We start from the raw sequence: 23331 nt of genomic DNA on the forward strand, positions 1-23331 counted from the left end.
AAAAAAAGCTAACTAGAGAGAAGAATAGATAAATAAATTGAGCTGTAGACATGGAGCTGTATTACAGTAGAGAAAAGCACACAAATGAAAACTACTCAGCAACATGGATACCAAATGGAAAGCAATTCTCAGTGTACACAGAATGATGGTATCTGTTCAAAACAGGAAAAACTAAAATACACACTGTATAGGAATGTTTGCAAATATAATTAAACTATTAAGAAAGATTAAAGAATGACAAAACACAAAATACAGGCTCATGATTACTGATGTGGGGAGGGAAGAGGAATAAGGACGAAGAACTTGAAAGGACTGGACAACATTCTGCTCCTCAGACTGCTGGGCACCTGGATATTCACTGTGTTACTTGTATCCTACTTCCTGAACATATTCAGATTGATGGTGATAGACCACTATTTTATAGTGGAGCAGAGAAATTATCTTACTGCTGTCTGATGCCAAGCACACTTCCTTGCTCATGGTAGATATTTCAAAATTGTTTGTAATTGAATGATTTAATTAAATGAGTGAATAGATGATATTTCAATTTTATAACCTTTCTACCCACACACACATCAAACTAGAGTTAGAAGTCTTGCTGTTGTCAACTACTGGGAACATGTAAAGCTGGAGGGTGTAGGCAACTCTACCTATGGTTATCGTCAATGAAGGGCTGTTGGGTACATGTCCTTTGAGGAGGCAAGAACTGAACCTGCAGAGACTCAGAGGGGGCGGGTCTAGAGACTGACACTGAGAAACACTGAGCACACTGGGGAAAGGGGGAGGAGTAGTGGCCATTTTGGAAATGGAGCTGGTGAACTTTGGGGAGAAGGCGAGTGTACCAAGTGGCATTGGTGGTGAGATCTCAAAGCTTAGTCAAGATGTAGAAAATGGGCCATGGGACTTTATGCCTTTGTAAGTCACCCTTTCCTAGATGTTATTAACCATGCTAAAACACCCAAATAGAATGTATTATGTTGGTTTTGTCAATCCGAGTTAGGACCAAGAGACTTAGGAATCCCAGAGGGTACACGTGGGTCTCTCGAGAGGGAGGGAAATTTGGCACAGCATAGAGAGATTTTTATTCAGCCCCTCTTGTTCACCTAACCATCCATCCATCCATCCATCCATCCATCCATCCTTCCCTAGGTACATTCAGTGATAAGCATTGATTGAATAAAAACTTAGACATCAGAGGTAACTTCTTTCAAGAACTGAGGGGTAAATTGCCATGTGAGATAAAGACATTGGCTGCATCCACACCATCTCAGAGATTATCTCAGTGCCTCAACAGGCACAGGACACCCAACAGATCCTGAGCTCACCTTGGCACACAAATGAAGAGGGTGTTTCCCCTGGGTGGACTCGTCCTGTAATGAATACCACCTTCTTCTCTGCCCCTTCCTGGAGATTTTCTGTAAGAAAAAAGTGGAAGGTCACTATGGAGAGTAAGTTGAGACTAAAGACTAGTGTGTGGGGTGAGAAATGGGCTGGATGCTTTATCTCTTAAGTAACTGGGTTAGCATCATTAATGACCAGCTGTGGTTGACTGATTATGTCTCTAATTAATAATCCACATTCCATTTTCTTGATGTAACTTAGAATATTATATTAATATGTAATATTTACAGTCACCTGAGGAAGCCATGAGTAAAGTTGCATCCCAAAGCCACTGGCTGTGCCCCTAGGCAGTTGTATATCTTTCTGAGTTTCAGTGTTCTTATCGATAAACTAGGAGAATAATATCTATTTCATATGGTTGTGATGATTAAACGAGGTTACACTTTAGAGTATTAAGTAACCATCTAACAAATGATGGAATAAAAAGTAACAATATTAATAGTAGCATCTGGCATTTAATTAACCCCTTTTGTGTAAGAAACACATTTTATATATATTTATAATCCTTAGGGCATCATGTAGTAAATACTCTGTTATCAAGCAGAAACTGAAGCTCGCTGAGGTTATATAATTTCTTCAAGTTCACATAGCTAATAGATTATGTCAGAAGATGAGATTAGAATTCAGGTTTTTATTTGGTGGTAATGAAGTAATAAGGGACAGATTTCCTTTTATGTTAAACACTAGAAAATTAGGAGTGTAGCTGTAGCTTAATGGTCAAGCCCTTGCCTGGCACATGTAAGGCCCTGGTTTGACTCCTAGCACTGGAAACAAAAACCTAGAAAATTAAACAGAATATACAAAACAACTGTTTTCGAATGTTAGATAAGAGACAAGAGGCAGTACAAGATTTTCCATGAGGAAAGAGAAGTGAGTGAGGTATGTCCCGTGCTTGCTCCATCTTCTGGTCATCAGTCAGGGAGAATGAGAATGCAGAAGGACCACATCACAGTAGTATGGCTAAACTACTTTAGACACATCCTAATAAGGATTAAAATGAGTCTGAAAAGAATCAAACTGTAGAAAAGAAACTTTGCTTGCTAAACAAAGTCCACCTCTCTTTAAAGAAGAAAACAAAATCCAGACACTCAGCGATATATACTTTTTAATGTCTAGTATCTAATAAAATTATTAGACATGTTGAAAATCAGGAAACTATAACTCTAAATCAATTTCCAATCTCTTTCTGATACTACAGAAATCTAGCCTGTAAAAGTTTAGCCATTCTGTAAAGATATTGCTAAATAAGAGCAATAACCAAGAATAATATTCCTAAAATGAATGGGGAAGGAAAAAATATTCAGTCAAGGCAGAAAGACTAATTAACACAAAATATAACAACAACCTGAAAGAAATTTAGGAAGAAACTGAGAAAAGTTGGATTAAAGGCGCATTATCAAGCTGGGGAGATGGCTCAGTGGTTAAGAGCACTGACTGTTCTTGCAGAAGACCTGGTTCAATTCCCAGCACCCACATGGCAGCTAACAGCTCTCTGTGACTCCAGTTCCAGGGAATCCAGTACCTTCTTCTGACCTCCATGGGCAGTTCATGACAGGGGTGCACTTATATACATGCAGGCAAACACTCATACACATAGAGTAAAAATAATAATTAAAATATTTTTAAAAGGAGCCTTATCTATGTTAGAAGATGATCTGGAGGGAGAGGGCACAGAAGTAACAACAGGCTTTCTCCTACAAGGTTGGTCATTTTGAATGTGCCTCATCATCCCAACAGACACACCAATGTCAGACACTAAAGTAAAAAATATTAGCTCTATTAAATATTGTCCTAAAGGCTGGTGGCTTATTTGGTCCATTGGGGTAGCCAGGAAGCACCCGGGGCACTATTTCCCCTGAAAGCCAGCCAGGAACATATTGGATCAACATACAGGAGAATTTATCCTATGAACCCTGAAGGAACAGATGAAAGAAATTTATAATTTCAAAGATGAGTTAAACACCTATACATTTCCTGGACTGAATAGAAGCTACTGCAGACAGAAACTTGTGTCTACAGGCAAATCTCTACTGTCTTTTCAGGATCCTGTAAGGCGTGGGTGTTCAGGAACTAGTCACTGAAATGATAAATGAAAATAATTGTATAGATCATATTTCCTCAGGAAATTTAGACACCTGTTATCTCATTTCATCATGCTTTTGTGAAGTGAGGAGTGTCAATACCATTTTACAGGTGAGAGATCTGAGACCCACAAGAGGAATGGATGTTCTCCAGGTCTCTCTCCCAGCAACCAAGCCTTACCCCTAGGCAGTTCATTTCTCTGCCCTATCGGACTCCCTCTTGATCCACTAACAATATATGATCCCATATCTGCTACATTTCCATCCACAACGTACACAAGAGACTTTGATTTCATTCTTTATTGCTGATGGAAATTGAATCACTGCCTTAGTATTTATATTGCTTTGTCACTTAACTTTTAAAAATCCCACCCTCCAAACCCTTTTTAAAAAATGGTACATAACACTGACCCCATCTATCCCAGCAGTCCAGAAATGATGAATGACAGTACTGAAGCCCTCAGTGAAGGCTAACTTTATGGATGTCTCCCCTGACCCAGTATCAACTCAATTGCATTCAGTATTTCTGCTGACCACAGGGAAATGCAAAATGGGCATTCTATTTGCACACTAATTTTACTGAGCCCCTGTGTCTTCATAAAATGATAACACAGGGCTAATAAAAATCAAGCATCTCTGGTGCTAATATAAGCAAATGTTGATGCAGGCAGGTAACAAATTGCTTTGTCATTTAGGAGGCCATAAAAGAGCATTATAATCATCTTTAGGTAAAATGGATGGGTTGCCTTTGCTTAGCTTTTAGCTTTCATTTGCAAAATCAATTTAAGATAATGTAGCCGCTCTGAGGTGGTGTGACATGGGGCTGCCCCAAACCCCTCCTGTCACCAGATCCCCAGCCTCCTCTGTGCAAAGCCAGTTAAACATGTTCTTGGTGGAGGCGGCAGGGATGAAGAATGAAGCATGCTTGAACAAAGCCACAGTGGAACTGGAAGCAAGCAATGGGGCCAAGAAGAGCCCAAAAGGAATGGTGAAGCAGAGAAATCCAGAATGCTGACATGTTCAAGGGCACAGTGTGCTTTGTGCAGCATTCCTAATACCTGTACATGAGCGCACGCACACACACACACACACACACACACACACACACACTACACACAGGCCTCCCTTGTCATTATAATACTATATCATTCTTGAATCATTATTCATAAAAAATGCACTGAACATCTATTACGTGACCAGGTACTAGCTACTATTATCTTCATTTTATAGAAAAGCAAGAAAAACTTGGCATTGTCCTTACAAGGCCAAGATTCTAGCTAGAGCCAGAATCCCAACCCAGGAAGAAACTGATCTTAATCTCTATGCTACCCTATGAAGGAGAGCAATAATATTATTCCATTGTTATAGCAATTAAATAATATTTATTGACTATTCTGCATCAGGCCCTTTATATGCATACTTAATCATATGTAATCATCACAGAAACTCAATGAAGCATATTTCTGTTATTATATTGTTTTATCCTTTTTTCATAGATTAGTAAACTGAGATCTAGAAACATTATCTTGACTAAAGTTCAAAAATAGCAAATGTAGGAACCAATATAATGCCTAGGTCTTTATGAATCTCTCATTTAGGTTTTTAACTGCTGTGATGTATTGACTCTTGAAGATGGAAAAGGGTCCTTGTGTTTTTTTCAAAATTGTAATCAAGGATTCTTTTTTGTTGTTTGGGGTTCAGTTATTTGAGATAGGGTCTTGGTGTACAAGGCTGGTTTGAAACTCTCTATTTAGCCCAAAGGCCTCAAACTTTCTATTCTGCTTCAGCCTCCCAAGTGCTGGGTTACAAGTGTGTCATTATGCCCAGTTCCCATCAATTCTTTGTTAATTACTACTTTTCAAGAGATGGAGATTAACTTCCTCCCTCCTCCGTGTACATTGGGCTTAGATACTTCTAAAATATGGAGTCCTACAAAGGAATGTTGCAGTAATTTTGAGATTGGGTTGTACACGGTCTGAGGCTGTAAAAGGACTGAGGTCTTACGTATGTTTCTCACTCTTCAATCACTCACTCTTGGAGAGGCCAGATGCTATGTATGTCATGAAGACAGTCAGGTAAGCCATGGAGAGAACCATAAAGTGAAAACAGCCAAGAAGAACTTATGTCCGAGCAAATTTGGAAGGATTCTGTAGTCTTGGATGGCAACTGCCATGGCCAAGACCTCAGTGCAGTCTCAGAAGAAACCCTCAGCAGAACCCCCTGCTAAATGTTCCCACATTGTTGACCCACAGGATCAAGAAGGATCAAGAGAGAACACATACCTGTTGTTTTAATATGACAAATTCTAGAGTAATTTGTTAGGCAGAAATAGAATCTCCCTGGAGATAACTACATTTTCCCTAATTGATATGTTGAACCTAAGTAACCTTGCAGCTTATCTGTTGATACTGACCTGTATGTGGATTAAAGTCATGATCATGGTCTCTCAAGAGATTGCAGAAAGGAAGCATTAACCCATTTGATGAATTACCGGTTGATCCCTGGCTGGTAGAGGTACTAGAAGATGTTAGCAGGCCCACAGAACACTCACTGGGCCCTTTGAGGATAAAAGTCTTCCAGAAGTTCACTGTTGATTTTGTTTCTCCAGCTCTTCTGATAATAACTTGTTGTGAGTGATGAGACATTAATGTCAAAGAAGAATGAGGTGGAGTGCTAGGAGAAGAAGGTAGTATAACAACAGCATTGTTTTAATTTATACCTAAGCCTTTTTTACTTTCTTGTCTTCATGGTCCTTTTAAGATACAATGAAGCCAAGAAAATGCACTCCTACTTGTTTTAGACAAGACCAGTTGCAGTCTTTTCTCCAATTCTTCAGGGCACATATGTCCATATTGCTACTAATCAAGAAATTAAGAAGTCATTGTAGGTACTACAGCATACTTGGCTAGCAACTGTCTGTGGACCCTGGAATCACTGAACCAGTATCTGCCTTGCCAGTTCATCCTCCACCGATATCAGATATCAATGTGACCCTTCTAAAACGCACATGGAAGCATGCCGCTTTCTCTGCTTACCCGTCTTCAGCAGCATTGTCTTCGGTACAAGTCTAGCTTCATTAGCTTGGATCTCACCCCTGGCAGATGATGGCCACACTCCTATCCAACTCTCCCACAGGCCCTGGCCTCGGTTAACCTTGGCAGTCTCCCAAATAACACATGCTTTTTCACACCTCTGCTTTGGCTACATGTTTTCTTCCTTGCCTTGACTGCCAGCCTCCACACATCTGTCTGGATTCCTCCTACTCAGCCTTCAAGACTGTTTGAATACACCTGCTCTGAGAAGAGAGAGAAGAAACTCAGGTTTGCTGGGGACTTTCCTAGGTCTTCCTTGGTATTTAACAGTAAATGTTGTATTGTATCTGGTTTTATCAGCACAAAACATGTCAGGCTAAAGGTAATGTGAAAATATCACTACTGTTGACAGTGAAAATACAGGAGCAAAGAATTATAGTAAGAACACGATCAAGGTACAGAATTGCTTGTATATAATTCTATGAGAAAATGTAGGTGTACCAGGCATGCATCCAGCTTTCTTGGAGGAAGCAGAAAGTCAGTAAATACATTTGAGTAAGTGTGGGGCTCAAAGCAATACAAAACATTCAGGGCTAGTTCAGCCATGCTGCCTAATAGCTAATTCCAACATGAAAGAACTGGACAAGGGAGACTGGGCAGGGCACCCATTCCTGGGTTAAATGGAACACCCGGTTTACCTGTATTTTGAGGCCTTGGGAAAATTACGTATTCTGAGCCTTAGTTCCCCCAAATGTAAAATGACTATAATGTCTAGCTCACAAGATCAGCCTTAGGAGATTTTTATGTCCCTTTTTATGTGGTTTTTCCTATATTAGCAGATAATGTTCACTGAGTGACAAGCACAGCTGGAGTTCCTCAGCCTTAGCACCATAGATATTTTGAACTAGATAACTGCTATGGGGTCCTGAGCTGGGTAGTGTGGGTTATTAGAAGTATCCATCCATACCCTCTCCCCATTAGATGCCAGTAATATCTCTCCCCAACCTATGACAATGAAAAGTATCTTTAGACATCACAGAATGCCCCATGTCTCTAGTTGAGAACTAGTCCCTTAAAAGAATACTCTGCATTATTCAGACCGAGGTTCTCATTACTTTTCTAGGCAAACCTTCGGCTTCCCAGGCTTTCTATCTTTGCCCTAACTCCTTCAAAAACTTGCCAGTTGTCTCCAGGCTATCCTCCCCTGAACCCATAGTTAATTTTCTAGACCTTCATGTGGCCATAAATCATTTTTTGTCTTAGTAGGCAAGGATCAGAAGACATAGTTGGGGTCTGTACTACCCACAGCCTAGCATCTTCTCTCCAGGGCCTCTAAGCCATCTTGAAAAAGCAGTAGTGTTGCCAAGTTTGTTTTCATTCCTAATTCCTAAACTCCTCTTCCCTGCCCTCCATGGCCATATTCCCTCACCTAGATTCAGATGCCCAAGGCCTAAAATCTCATCTTTCTGTAGACTCATCATGTTCCAGAGGTAGGCATGAATGTTCCACTCTCTGGAAAAAAATTAAGAGTGACTCCTGAAAGGAATATGCTCATGACCAAGAAGTTAATTCAGGAATTTTAGGCTATAAGGACAAGAACCTTCCTGATAAACATAACGTATTCACAAATTAATGTTACACTACATTTTAGGGCATTTAAAAACTGCTCCTTTGGTAGACTTTCAGGAGACTCACAAAGGCCACCAGAACTGCTAAGCCTGTGAGGTCACTGAGAAGTACATCTTTTTCACTGTGGAGATAAAGGGCATATGACCAGACAGGACAAGTGCTTTGCTCCAGACCACACAGTTAGAAAGTAGATATGGGAAGAGCATGGAGCATCAATGTCTATGTAGTGTCAGCTTACTATACTGGGCTGCAAGGTAATGTCCATATTCCATGCATGTTGGTGCCTGAAAAGTACCCAATGGATGCCTGACCTTCAGAGCAATGAAGGAAAGTAAAAAGTGCACAGGCTCTAGACAGCTGAGGAATCATTTCCTTTCAATTACGGGAATGGCACTGAACGTCCCCTCTTCTGGCAGGCTGCTCCTGCTGGCCACATAGCTAGCAGCAGGTGGACAGGGTCATAGTAGGAAGGCTCTCTCTCACACTGTCTCAGAAAATCAGAGTAAAGACATCAGTTGTCACACTAGCTGAAGATGGTTACCCCTGGAACACAGACTCAGAGACAGACAGAGATTACCAAGCAAAAGCATTGTGGTATTGATCTCAGAAATGCCTATGAGGTCATGAGGTGAGCAAGGTTGAATTGGACAGATTCAGCAGTGACTTTAATCAATTTCATGAGTGCTCTGGGCTGGAGGGCCTCTCCTGGTTAAGGAGGTGAGGGACCTAGCTCTGTGTCCTGTCCTATGGTGTGTTTAACAGGGGCAGAATCTTGGTCAAGGTTGAGTGCTTGTCCCAAGCTGTCAGCTACCAACCGACACCCTGGGGAATCTATGACCTGGGTAATACATACAGCAGTTGCTATGACAGCTTTAGCCAAGGTGATTGTAGAGACAGGCACAGAGCAGAGACCCCAAAGACAGGAATGCCAAGGGCCAAGGGCCTTCTTTGCTGTCAAATTCAGCAAACAGCTTCTAATGCTGAACACATGCCAGACCTTGAGTTGATCCCTGAGGACTTGCGAGGGATCAGAGGCTGTCTGTGTCATCCAGGAGCTCAAAGACCAGACAAGGAGCAAGTTGTAGCCTGGCTCTGAGGCTATGAACTTGCACTAGAGTCAGGCAGGAGAGCTCAATCCAAGTCCTGCTGGGTGTACTATATGAACTTCAGCCCTAGCAGCTTTCATTCCCTCACCTGAAAAATGAGGATCACATTAGTCTCGACCTCATAGCACCTTGTAAGAATTAAATAAAATGACCCATAAAATCTATGCACAAAACCTGCAGAGAGGTCATCTGGTCCAACCACCTGATTGGTACAGAGACGGGTCTCGAGACAGTTGGTGACAAGACAGCTAGGACTCTGCCCATTTTCTTCGAAGTGTGTATGCTTAGCACCTGGTACACAGCCAGTGCTCAATAAGTATGCAGAAAATAGCAGCTGTTTCTTTTGGTTGAGTGAGTAGTCAGCTAGCACCCAGTGTTCAGCCACCGCTCCAGGCCAGGGGAACTCCTGGCCAGGTTCAGTTACAGGCTTAGTAACAAATGCAAATTGAATCACACTGTGCCCTTTTGCTACAAGGATAACAAAAACAGTTTCCTTAGGAAAAGAGAGTGGCAGGGAGAGAAGAAAGCTAGGATGAAAGCAGAAGACAATGCGTTCTAATCAAACTTGATAAATATGTAAATTAAAAAGCTAAACAGTTGGCTTTGACAAATGACTTCTTGGTAATGGATTTTTCTCCTGTGAAAGGCTAGAGTTCAGCCTGCCTGCTAGGCACAGTAAGAGCCCTCTCTTGCTTTCCTAGCAATGTGGGAGGGTGGGGCAGCTACCCTGACACTCTGAGGCACAGGAGGGAACTAATTCTTCTTCATGGATATTAGGACTAGATGATACTACTGAGCATCTGCTAGCTGCTAGGCACAGCTGCCATCAGCCCTGAGAGAGGCGAGAGTCCCTGTCTCTTAAATGGAAAGGCAGGTAAGGGCCAGGCTCAACCAGACTCCAGAGCCTGATGGCAGCTTGTGGCCAAAGCACTCTTTTGTCAAAGAACAAAAAATCAGTTCCTCAGATGGTATTACTGCCATCTGAGAGCCTCACTGACTCGGAGCAGTTTTCTCTCCCTTCCCAGTACCTAGCAACACGGGGGGGGGGGTTGTTTAGAAAGATGTGTTCCTTAACTTGCTGTGCAGATTCAGTGGACCCTTTCCTATGCTTTCATTTATCAGTTCTCCATCCATCAAGTAAGCGCTTAAAAGTCATAGCACTGAAGGCCCAGACAATAGGGGACAGAGATAGGTAGCAGATTCTCTGCACAATACAAGACATCGGTCTTCTTAAACCATTATATTTGGGGCTGGGGAATGTTCTATGTTAATAAAGAATCAGAGTAACTGCAATGGTATTGCTAATGTTGAAGGGTTAGAATCCAACCCTTTGAGAGACAGCCAAAAATAACAGGTTTTGAGCAGTGCTGTAGTACCAAGTGCTTACTTTACATCCTCTCTGATCTTCCTGGGCCCTTGAGAACTCCACTGAGACTAAGCACATTAGCCAGGCAATGCTGCTAGGAAGCATTAACATTAGTGGCTGTGTGTGTGTGGGGGAAGCATGTATACCTGTTCATATGGGGGTGCTTGTGGAGACCAGAGGTTGAGATCAGGTGTCTTCTTCAGTTGTTTTCCACTTTATTTACGGAGTCAGGATCTCCCGCTGAGTCCAGACCTCACCAATTCAGCTGGTCTAGTCAGCCAGCTTGCCCTGGGGATCCCTTGTCTCCAACTCCCAAGTCCTAGAATTATACGTAGCTAACCTTTAACATTCATGTGGGTGCTAAGAATTCAAACTCTGGTCCTCACAGTTGTGCAGTAAGACCCCCAGAGCTGAGTCCTCTTCCCAGACCAGCACTGGAATTTGAATCCAGTCTTCTTCTCCACCTTTAGAGACCAGACTTTCATCTAACACCCTGACAAGGGAAAGTTCATCCCTCGGCTCTACTACGTGAAAAGAGATATCTTCACTCAGGGAGCCACGAGTACAGGCACATTATGAATTGAGTGCAGGCACTCTGACTCAAGCTCCTACGGACAGCTGAATTTTTTTTTTTGATGGATGTATCTGTTTATTTTTTTATTATTATTCCAAAGAGAGGCAATTTTTAACACATTTTTCCAGAAATGACTTGAAGCAGGTTACATAAAAATATATATACAATGAAGTTTAAGGGGGAACAATAGGAATAAGAAATCAAAGACCAAAAGATTTGCCAACATGGGTTTACTTTGGTATAATAATGAAGGCTTAGCTCTGTTCTTATTTCTGAACATCCTAATGAGTTTATTGGGCTTGCTAACAGACCATAGGCTGGGGGTTTATTTACAGAAGAGTAGGCACCTCTCCCTCCCATTTACAGCTGTGCTGGAAAGTCCACACTCAATATATAGATCCTGTGATTTCCCAACAGCCACACAAAATGGTGAGAGAGGTGCCTCACGGTGTAATCAGCTTATATATCCTAGGCCCCTCCACCACATGCAGCTAAGATTGACTGATTGGGTAGGAGGCATAACTGACTCCCGCTCGACTCCTTGACGAGCATGGGAAGGAGGTGTGATTATAGCTTGCCGGCATAGTGGTCAGAGGACACTTCCAGTTAACACTCCACCCATTCCTCCGGCTCTTACATTCTTTCCACCAACCTCTTCTACAGAAGTCCCTGAGCCTTGGAGGGGTGGGAGGTGTGGGATGATCTTCCTTCCATTTCAGACACCTAAATTTTTATATGAAGTTACCAGAGTGAGATGCAAACAGAAATTCAAGTTTAATGGTTTGCAGCCATGGAAAGTCACTATTAATATAATTTTCCCAAGCAGAGATGTAATATATGTAAGTGTGCCAATGCTTGAGCAAAAGTTTACAGTAAGGCAAGGAGTAACAGGATGCCAGCCTGAGGAGATCTGCCTTCCCATTGCTGGAGGAATTTAAGTTTGAAGAGTGTTCTTTCTGTCCTATTGAGATCTTCATTGACTTGTATGAAAATACAACTTATGATCTCAAATCCCCACTAGTATCTTTATATAAGCACAGAAAATGCTACTGGGCTTTGACAATTTTATGTAATGAAGGAAAAGTATTTCTATTAAAGAGCATAACTTTTTCCCCTCTCAACACATCTTCAGAGGAGCCAAGGAAGTTGAATTGTTCTGGGCTCTGAGAAAATGAACCAACCCACGCCTTGCACAGCACTGAGATGGTTGAGCAGACTGTTGACAGAGGGAGAGCATGGCAGTAGCCAGGAAACAAGAGTCAGAATGGACAGATGTGAGAGTACACTAACCCAGCTCCATGTACACGTAGCTTCTCAGGTCATGAGCACCGTGCTGCCCACTGGGAAATGTTTCTGCTGCCCCTGCCAGGTCTTCTCTTCACATGCTGTGGAAGCCACTGGGGCAGCCTTCGGGCCTCTCCTGCCCCCTGCAGCCCATTCCCAGGAAGATACTCTGGCTCCCCTGCAGGTCCTGAGGGCCTCTCCCCAGGCTTCTCTCTCTCCTGGTAAGCTGGTCTGCTGTCCACTTCCCACTTTCTCTTCTCTCACCTGCTCTTCACTGTGCCTCACATCTGTCTCATTTCCTCCTTTGTCCAGAGGACCTTTGGAGCCTCAGAGCTGACTCTATGAACATTAGCCCCTCTAGAAGAGGAGTTCTCTTATTTTAGCCACAGTAGACACACATCTAAGACAGTGGCTGCCACATGCACACACTGACTACATACTTATCAAGTCAGCAGAATACAGCAAAGATTATTCAGTGCCATGCTAGGGAGGGGCAAGGCCAAGGAATGAGGTTGCTGAGGCTGGGGTGATCTCACTGGAGATCATACAGCTGCTGCTAGTAGGTGGTGAGAAGAGAACCCTTTTGTAAATGTTATAGCCTGTGCTTCTCCGTCATCACAGGTTCTCAGCTCACTCTTAGGGGCCAGTAAGTATGGTTGGGGGTAGGGATTAAGCCAGCCCTTGATGTGGGTGTGTCTGATAGCCAGTGTGACTCATTCATTTACAGATATACTGTCTTGGGAAAGCTACTCAACTTCTAGTTGCCTCAGTCTCTTCATCAGTAAGATGTTAATAAGAGTAGTATTCATTTTTTGGGATATTGTGAACTGAGCTAAAATACACCCCAAATAACAGTGCTTGTCACGTGTTAAACCCTTAGTGTTTGCTGTAAACATGCATTTTTTGAGCTCCCAAGCACTCCCAACCTGGCAACCTCTTTTCCACTCCATCAGTCACTCAGCCCTGCTGCCCCTTCAGCCACGCGCCCCCATCACTACTGCAGCAAACCCAGCAGGAGAACAGTAATTTGCTTCTTTTCTGGTCTCACCTTCTGCCTTTAGACATTCTGATTTGGGGGAGGGGATCAGAATGCCTGTCTTGTTCATCTCTTCCTGGCAGAGAAGGGCATGTTGACGTGGTTGTTTTGATATGCAAGTTTTGAAATGGCTACATTTAAATGTAAAATTGCTTTTGGAAGCTACCAGGTACTGTGTGAAACAGAACTTCACGCCTGCTGCATGTCTGATCATCACTGTCCATCACACCAATTCCTCAGTGTCCCTGCCTCTGCATTCCCAGTCTTTAATTCGGAGCCTGACCTAGGCTTGTCCCTTCTCTGTCCCCCTCCCTGAACCCCTTTGCCAGAGGGGGACGAGGGGGACATGTGGGACAAGAGGAGCTGGCCTGAAATGTCTCCTCAGCATACTATTTGGTGATGTGTTTTTAAAACCAGAGATATAACGGTTTGTTTTCTCAGCTATGCCAAAATGTCCCCATATAGAAATAGCTACGTTAGAGCAGCTGCTTCAGTGTGGCTGAAACAAAAGGACCATGTCAAATGATATGAACTTTACATAAGACATCACCTAGAATGGAGCAGACCTTAACAACAGATTTCAAATACATACCACTGTAAATGGATTAATAAGAAATCGGCTATACTTAATAACAACTCTCCCTGTGGCAATGACTTTCGGAAGACGTTTCCACTACTGTAAAGATCTGAGAAGTCAAGGGTGCTGCCTGATATCACAGTGCCACCGATCAGTGAGAGTAGAGCTGTGTGAGGTCTAATTAAACAATTTTACAGTCAATTCTTGAAAAGGAAAAATGGCTTGACCAAGGTCTCATAGTGAACTGGCTTTTATGTTAGATAAGAAACCTATCATTGGTTCTTAAACAACCTCTTCATCCTACTCCTTAAATTTTAGGCCTCAGGATATTACTAGGCTCATAGCTCAGATTCTACAGACTAAAACAGAAATCACAGCATCTAAAAGTCTGGATGTGCTATCCAAATTGGGCTTGGCTGGGGCTTGGGGAAAAGAAGTGTTTTGTCCAACCAGACAGACTATCAGTATCCCATCAGCCAGGCAACCCACTGAACTTTTTTTTAGCTCAGGCAAGGCCTTTTGATTTGTACAGGTCTGTGTGAGGGAAGGGTGAGCTTCTGCAGATGTGGAGCATAAATCAATCACTTGCATTCATTTCCATATTTACATAATTGACATATCTGCAGCCAACTAAAGAAATAACCCCTGTTAACCGTTAACTTGAATTAGGAAATTATATATCCTACAGACTTAATGACTTCACAACTTGGATTGAATGCAGTCTTCCTTGAATAAAATAAATTATAAAAACTTAATTTACGAGAACATGTTTCCAAAATGGGTTTTTATGAAGCAGAAGTGTCTAGGATAAAGCTCCTAGGATAAACATGGGTTCTTTATGCAAATTCTTTCTGGGACTTCACCTGGGTTCCACAGGAGGGGAGTTGGGCAGGCTTGAACTTGAGGCTGTGTGGCTTAGGAAAATCGCTGAACAAAATTTTATCCAAAACTAGGTGACGAAAAGTACCTAACCACAGGGTACTACAGAAAGGCAGTCTCTAAAACCATTGACTTCAGAAACCTTCAGTTCTACCTTCTATCTTCTGGCAAATACTTTCATCTAAGGGTCCTGAAGGCCTGAAGGTGTTAGCTGAGAACTAGAGAGATAATTGAGCAGAATGGTCACAAACAGGGACTTCAACACCTCCTGCCTGTATAAACTTAGGGAAGTTATTTCATCTCTCTGTGCTTCAGCTGTCTCACCTAGAAGTGCAGATCGCAGCAGAGCCTCACATGCTGTTGCAAGCAGCAAGTGAGTTGATACCTGGCACACAGTACGTCTTCCACATGGTCTGCTGAACAAAATACCTGATTAATAGTATCCTTTCAGGTGCTCCAGAGCTGCAAGGGTGATGCTTATCTTGGAATCTGCCCCCCTGACGGCCCATTTGCTCCTCAGGAACTATCTCCTATGGCCAGTTATAGGACACTTTTCTCTAGGTATGTAAGAGCAATGTATTGTCAAGAAACACTTTTTTTATATTCTCATTCTCAATTCTGACACCACCTGGGAAGTTTTGCAAACGTATTGATGCATAGGAGGCTGGGGAGATGGTTCAGTTGATAAAGTGTTTCCTGCACAAGCATGAAGACCTTAGAACTTTAGTTTCAGTCCCCAGAGCCCATATAAAAAGTCAGGTATAGGGGCTGGAGAGCTGTCTCTGTGGTTAAAACTACTGGCTGCTCTTGCAGAAGACCTAAGTTCAGTTCCCAGTACCTACATGGCAGCTAATAAACATCAGTAACTCTAATTCCAAGGAATTTGATGTCCTCTTCCGGTGTCTCTTCAGACACTGCTCATACATAGTACACTTACATTCATGCAGGTAAAACACTCATATACATATAAATAATATATAATGTATATATAAGTATATAAAGTATATAATATTTGTAAAATAATAAATCAAAAAGTTTTGTCAAGCACAATCCCAGGACTGGGAAGCAGAGTGATCCTGGGGCCTCACTGACTAGCCACTCTAGCCAATTGGTGAACTGCAGGTTCGGTGAGGGGACTCTACCTCAAAAAACAAGGTTGAGAGCTATAGCCGATGCTTAACATGACTTCTGGCCACTGTATATGCATGCATGAGCAAGCATACATGCACATACATGGGCACAATATGCATATACCACACACATGCACGTGAAAATATTGATAGCTAAAAACTCCTCTAGTGACTGATTTATAAAAACTATATTTTGTAGAGGTGCTCAAGCAAATTAACTCTAGTGTGCAGTGAACACATCAAGAACCACATTTAGTGTTACTTGGAGCCAGGTCCTCTACTACTGGGTCTGGTTTCATTATCTGTAGTGAAAGGGGCAAGGTGAGGTAGTCCCTCAGGCCCCTCTAGTTGTTATAGCATGACTCACAAGACGTGGAAGGGTCTTGGAAATTGCCATGTTGATCAGAACAAAGGAAGAGTGTGAGGGTGAGTGTGCAAGAATATATGTGTACACCAAGCAGGTAATTTCCCACAGACAGTCTTCCTAGGAACAGGACAAGAAGTACTAAGATAATAAAGGTTCTTTTTCCCCAGGGAACTCATAAATATTGAGCAGACAGATGTATTTATTACAGAACTGTAAGCCACATTCACAAAGAGATGGAGAAAGCCATTTCTCAAAGGAAGAGGGCTACTATATTTGCTATAGGATCAAAACACATGCATGCCAGGTAATTGAACCAGGCTCTTGGGAGGGTGGAAGGGAAATCACAATAGCTGAACTACTGCCCTGTGACAGTACCAGGGCATGTGACATGTATAGCTGGAGAAAAAGGCTCCATCTTACAATCCAGAGGAATGAAGTTCCGATTCCAACCACCTATCATGTTAGACTGTGTGGGACCCCAGACCACACAGCTGGTGAGCAACTACACCAGGGTGGGGACCAGGAAGCCTGATCAAACCCTGTATTCTTCCCTTCAATCCTGCTGTTCCTTATTCTGACCTGTGTCCTTGAAATGACATACTGAGTCACAGCAAAGAGCTAAAGAGGGCTGGTAACAATCACAATCCAGACACATAAAACCAACATTAAAAGTCCTTTCAGGTCTCAGGAGAGATCCCCAACATATTGAGGTCATTGGGGTGACAGACCCCTCTCAGACCTAGGTTGGACAGCCACAGTAGCTGAGCATATTCTTAGACCAGACCTGCCTGCTCACTTGCCTCAAAGGCATAACCCTGACTACACTCAGCTTCCGAGGACGCTGACCCAGGGCAGACTAGACTGGGATCTCTCAGAGTTAGCCTGCTTCTCCACAGGACTAGCTCATTCCCCTAAAGATGAAGGCCTGCTTCTGAATGGTTCTAATGTGGCATCATAAGGTGGGAATACCCACTTGTCTAACCACATTCAGCAAGCCCACATTCTCTATTCCTGCATTCCCTGGGTTGTCCTTTCAAAGCCCTTCTCTTTAATACCAAGTAGAGGAGTTCCAGGCAGCTATTTGCATTTTTAATTTAGAATCATTAATATTTTAAAACTGCCAGCACCATGGTTTATTAACACACTTACATTCTCTACCTTTCTGTTTGAGAACTAATTGAATATGAAGTGATTCCCTAGCTTTGGTACAAACTCTTTTGTTAACTTCCAGACTTCATAGTCTAGTGGGGGAAACAGGTACGCACATGGACAGTGAGAATTCTGAGTGATGGAAGCACAGAGGATGGACAGAGGAGACACTTGGACCAGCATCAAGGGTCAGGTCAGGTTTCTCAGGGAAAGTCTTTGAGTAGAAAGAATGCAGGAGACCCAGAAGACCTGTACTCAGACAATGGCCTTTGAGGCAATGGATTGAAGTTAAGACTAAGGCCTATGAGCTAGTCATGCCTGGGCTTCAATTCCAGCTCTGAGACTACTAGCTGTGTGAAAATCATCATGACTAACATTCTCTGAGCTCTTTGGGGTGTCAGGGTGAGGGTTTCCAGACAGGTTTAGGTTGATGGGGACTGCTCCACACAACCAGGTTGAGATGGTGACTCATTGAGTGGCAAAAGCTGTGGACCTGCTCTGCTGATCTCCTACACCCCTCCTACCTACTTCTCTATTACTGTGAACACATTTCTTTAATTCTCACAATCATCCTATGGAAGCCCAGTCACCCCTCATTTCATAGACCTATCAAAGTTAAGTCACATCCTCCAGGTAACATAATTGGCCAATGATGAGCCAGGATTTGATCCCAAAGCACATGAGATTAAACACCAAGCTCTCTGCTCCTTGCATGAAGATAAACAAGCAGTACATACACCATGCCTTGTGTGGGTCAGGTGTGAGGTGCTCATAGGATCTTGCAAAGCCTAGAGCATTAGTTTCTCCTTCAGTATTTCTACCCTGGTCTTTCCAAGCACAGCCTGTACACCCTGCCTCAGAGAAATTTTCCACTGCTGTCCTTCTGTGGACTGCATCTCTCCTATGCCCTTGCCACCTCTTCATGTGGAAGGACTGAGGTCTACCCCTTCCTGTTAACCCCTGACACCTAGCACAGTCCTTGGCACATCAGAATACTGTATAATGCTGCAGCCAGTGTTTGCTAAGTGGAATTTCGAAAAAACAGTACCAACCAGATCAATTCCCAGAAGAAAATGTTTTCCAAAGGTCTTAGCCTGGGCACATCAATATAAAAATGACACAGCTCTAATTTGCTTTCAGACTCAGACTGGGAAGGTGAACTCTGACCCTGTCAAAAAATGAGAACAAATTAAATTGAAACACAAAGTCACTTCCCTTGTTCCAGGCTCCGGATTTCTAATTAATGTTCAGTACGATGCCAAGGGCTGCAGGGGGATCAGCAAGATGGTGTGTTAGCTTGCTAACTGAGCAGGGCTCGGGACTGAGCTCCTGGTTTGTTTGCTTTTCTTTTCTGAGAGGTATCATGTAGCCTATGGTATAGGTCCACAGGTGGGAGCAATCCCAGGTGATTAGAAAAAATAACTGTTAGAAGCTGAGCTTGTATGAAGGAACATACAATAAAATAGCTCTCAACACCATCACCCATCTACTCTGCTCCTGAGGTGGCAGCTGAGTCCCAAGAAGTTAGAAAAAAACAGAGGAGTTTTCAACACCAGGCTGAAAAGGTGACAGCTACCTTGTGGCAAGGCAAAGGGGGAAAGCCACCTAGAGAGGGTATTAACACTTAGCTGAGTCTTAACTAGGTCATGCTGGACTGGGTGAGTGGCAGGGACCTCATTCAGAAAACAGGGGAAATCACTGCAGTTCCCAACTGAAAAAGAAAGCTGACTTTGAACAGACAAGAATGTAAGCCGGGCAGAGCCCTGTCCAGGAGCTGGCCCCCATTCTATGAAGGGCTGGGGCCATCCACCCAGAGACCACCCCACCCCCCACCTGTACCAGAACCGGCTGTGGCATGTCCCTTAACATAGCAGGGCCCTAGGCTCCACTCCAGACCCACAGAGTCAGACTGTCAAGCAAACGGCTTAGGGATCTGTATTTTTTCACCTACGGCCCTGGGTGTTTTTTATGAAGAAAAGGTTTTGGAAACCATTGGCTTAGGACACTAGTGCTTTGAAATTGGAGCCTCTGGAACAAGGTGTGGCTGTAGCAAGAGCAAGCAGTTTTCCTTTTCTACCCTTCCATTTCCATATCTGTAAAAAACAGGGCAAGGGACTCCTCCAGCATAGGGTGTGTTTGGTGAAGAAGTAAGATGAGTGCATTCCGTGTGCAGCAGTGCCTGGTATGCAAGTGCATACACTGGGTGTGAATCACTCCATTGGAAGTGTGTGAGGGGGTTCTGTCCTCCCTATCAGTTGCCAGAGAGGACCCAGAATTCGTCTTCCTATTATGAAGGTTTGTTTCACAGATACTGTCATCAGCCTTTCCCTAGGGAGCTCCTGCCCAAGAGGGAGATTGTCAGAGGAGGGCTCTGCATCATCTGTGTAGCCAGTACCTCAGGGATTCGGAGTCCTCAATGACCACAGGCTGTGAGGATGTAGACAAGTCAGGTATAGGCAGTCTCCAGAACCCTAAGCTGGTCTTCCATATTCTACCTCTCCTCCTGGCTCCTGTCCAGTCTCTTAATAATCCCAGAATATCAGGCTCAACCCAGAGTCAGGGGTGGCTAGTTCATAGCGGGGGTTCTAGGAATTATCTCGGCTCCCCCACCCCAGCCCATGCAAAGTTGCCGAGAGAAGATGTCCGGGGTGGAGGACAGACGGCAGGTCAAGAGACCAGGTAAGGACAAGTCATTTGGGGCCTTTAATGAAACAGTTCTAGTCTGAGCTGACTGCTATCCTTTAGGAAGAGGTAATTAGGGAACGGACACTTGGAGACAATGCAGTGCAGAGACAGGTTAAAGATGGAGGCCTCGGAGGAAATAGCCTGCTAATATCCTGATCTCAGGCTGCTAGCCTCCAGAACTGTGAAAATCACATTTCTGACGTTTCAGCCACTCAGGCAGAGTATTTATTGTGGTAGAACAAACTCATATAGCAAAAGGGACACAGCTCTGGCAACAGGCTCTTTCTCTGGCTCCTGCTAGTTTTCTCATCCATAAAAGACAACTCACAGGTTGTTGACAAAGGAATTCCTCAAGGGAGATAAGGATCAACTGCAGGCCCGTTATTGTACTAGATGTCTGATTTGTGTTAGTCCCCTCCCTATTTAGCTGTGCAAAGTTTTCCAGTTCTTTAAGCACTCTGAACATCAATTTTACCACCTAGAAAATGGGAATCACAACCTTCTGGGCATCTTATTTAACAAGCTGCTTGGATCAGAGTGATACATAAAGAAGGCTGGAGAGGCATGAACCTTGTAGCAGATGAGGGGAACCTTAACATCTAGGGAAAACTGGCTGTTGTCCTTCCCAAGGGCCACTGTAAGCTGAAAATTGCAGAACACTGCAAACAGCGGGCTTAGACACAGGCTGGGTTCAAGCTCCAGGGCTGCATTTCTGCCTAAACTTAGATTCATCACTCAACTTCAGTTTCCTGCTTATGAAACAAGGGAATTGTCAGCTGTGATGGAAGATGCTAATGTTTTGCATCCAAACACTCACCATGTCCCAAGTGATCCTGCAAACTTGTTCAACTCAAGATGTTTTCCTACCTGCTCCAAGTGGCTCATGCTAGGGCAAGTGCCAGGGAGTCCACTCCAGCTCTAGAGAGAAGCTAAGCTTCTTTTCTCTCAGAATTCCATTCTGATATTGATATTCCGGGCTTCTAAAATCCCCACATAGCAAATCCCCACATTGGGCCCCTTAGTCCCAGAGGGCAGCTTCTGAATATCGGCCTCTGACTTCTCCATAGTGTACACCGTGGCTGGGAATCAGAACAAGGGAGAGCATTTGGGATGAGTCAAGAAGCAAACAAAAAAACCTGCCCTGAAGATCTCCTTGCAGCAACTGCCACACAAACACACCGGGTGCAAAGGTACACAGCTAGGTTTACTATGCTCAAGGGCCTTCCTAATTTTGTGTCCTCTCTCTCCACTAACAAATTAAAACACCCAGTTGTCAAGCCTTGAACCACTAATCAGAAGGTGAGGTCAGAATTATTGATGAGCCACGGAGCATTAGCTCTGTAATTACGCACCAGTCAACAGCTGATATGTCAAAAGCACACTGAGTGTAATTAATTTCTACTTTGCTGGTTGGGGAGAATGAATGAGGAAGACAGCCTAACTTGTCCTTCTGATTTCAACATATTGACTTTAAAGAGGTAAAGAGGAAGTGGTCACTGGCATTCTAACAATGTCCCCCAAAATGCACTCAAGACAAAAATAACAACTCATTTTTCTGACTCTGTAGGCATTCAGAGTTCCACTTCTTAATCTAGTGGGTGGGCAATTCTGGAGGTTTTGTCTGCACACCTTGAAGGGATTAGGATAAGATTGGGGATTTTCCTTCTGATAAAGAGCTGTCATCCGTGTGATCATAGTTAAGATTCATGTGTTGTGTTTAGTCTGGGCTGAGCAGGCTGCTGCCACCCTCAGTATGGTTGGACAGTGATCAAAAACAGGCTTGTTGGGCTGGAGAGGTGGCTCAGTGGTTAAGAGCATTGACTGCTCTTGCAGAGGACCTGGGTTCGATTCCCAGCACCCACATGGTAGCTACGAACTGTTCCTAACTCCAGTTCCAGGGGAATCCGAAGCCCTCTTCTGACCTCCACAACATTGCATGACAAAGGTACACTCACATACATGCAGGCAATACACTCATATATGTAAAATAAAAATAATAAAATATTGAAAGAAAACAGGCTTGTCAAAGAAGAAGAAAGGCAGACAGAGGTTGAGAGATTCAAAAGGTTGCCCCATTCAGTCAGAAGCAGAACTCACCTTCCTCATAAATAGTTCTGATCCTAGACTTATCTGACACCTGGGCTGACCTTTTACTTGGCCACTAGACAAAGATTTGCTTCAATAATAGTTCATACCACAAGTGACTGACAGCCAGTCAGAGTTTAGGAAGGACCTTGCTTTTTTGAATGTCACAGGGCCTGGAGAAGGAGTGGGCAAGGAACCTTGACTCCAGCACTACTTTTGCCTAATGTCATGAAAGACAAAGTTCAATGAGTAGCTTATTTAAGATGGTGGCCTGAAAGCCAGTGCTGAGTTAATCAGGCATGGGGACTGATCTTTCAACAATGAATTGCCAAAAAGGAACTTGTGGAATATATCAACTGAAGATAAAGAACAGAGAATCTCAGAAAGTAACCGACTGTGACTAGTAATAGATATATAGAGATTACAAACGCATGTGCAAACATCTTAGCGTTAATTGCATTAAAAATTAATTTTTCTGTATGAGACTGTGTATTTTAATAAGGAAATGGAGATCTTTTTTAAAGGTTAAAACCTCATTCAATTTTATGTCTTATAGGGTTTATACTGAGTACAATATTGTATAACTGTAATAATTCAACTGTAAACCTAAAAATTTACAGCCAATTTTGAAAGAGATGCATCTTAGCTCTGGAAATTATTATTGAATATGTCAATGCTGTTGTAATTAAATGCTTCTTCTAATTATATGGTTATTAAATAATTTTTTTAAAAAAAGAACAGAGAATCTAAGAAAAACTAACTCCATGCTAGATTACAGGAAATCTACCTGGGCATAATCCGTAATCCTTACAGACTTCCTCCTCCCAGGGGTTCTGTGTGTAGATGTCTGGTGTAGTAGAAAGTCCTGGGGTTGCTGACTCTGTTCCAGTCCTGCGCTCTCTGAAAATGCCTTGTGGCCTAGGGGTTCTGAAGACAAATGCCTGCTGAGA

At 43.1% G+C, this 23331-nt stretch overlaps 1 protein-coding gene across 1 annotated transcript in view; it reads right to left on the minus strand.

Moving 5' to 3' along the window:
• The window catches only part of Agbl4 (ATP/GTP binding protein like 4), a 1438400-nt gene that overhangs the window by 153715 nt on the left and 1261354 nt on the right, over positions 1 to 23331 (minus strand). The window contains exon 7 of the mRNA XM_017797967.1: positions 1326 to 1415. Within this exon, the coding sequence (XP_017653456.1) occupies positions 1326 to 1415 (90 nt within the window). The remainder of the gene's footprint in view (positions 1 to 1325; positions 1416 to 23331) is intronic.

This window comes from Nannospalax galili, unplaced genomic scaffold (genome assembly GCF_000622305.1).
Source record: "Nannospalax galili isolate Female #2095 unplaced genomic scaffold, S.galili_v1.0 scaffold655, whole genome shotgun sequence".
Taxonomy (NCBI): Eukaryota; Metazoa; Chordata; class Mammalia; order Rodentia; family Spalacidae; genus Nannospalax; species Nannospalax galili.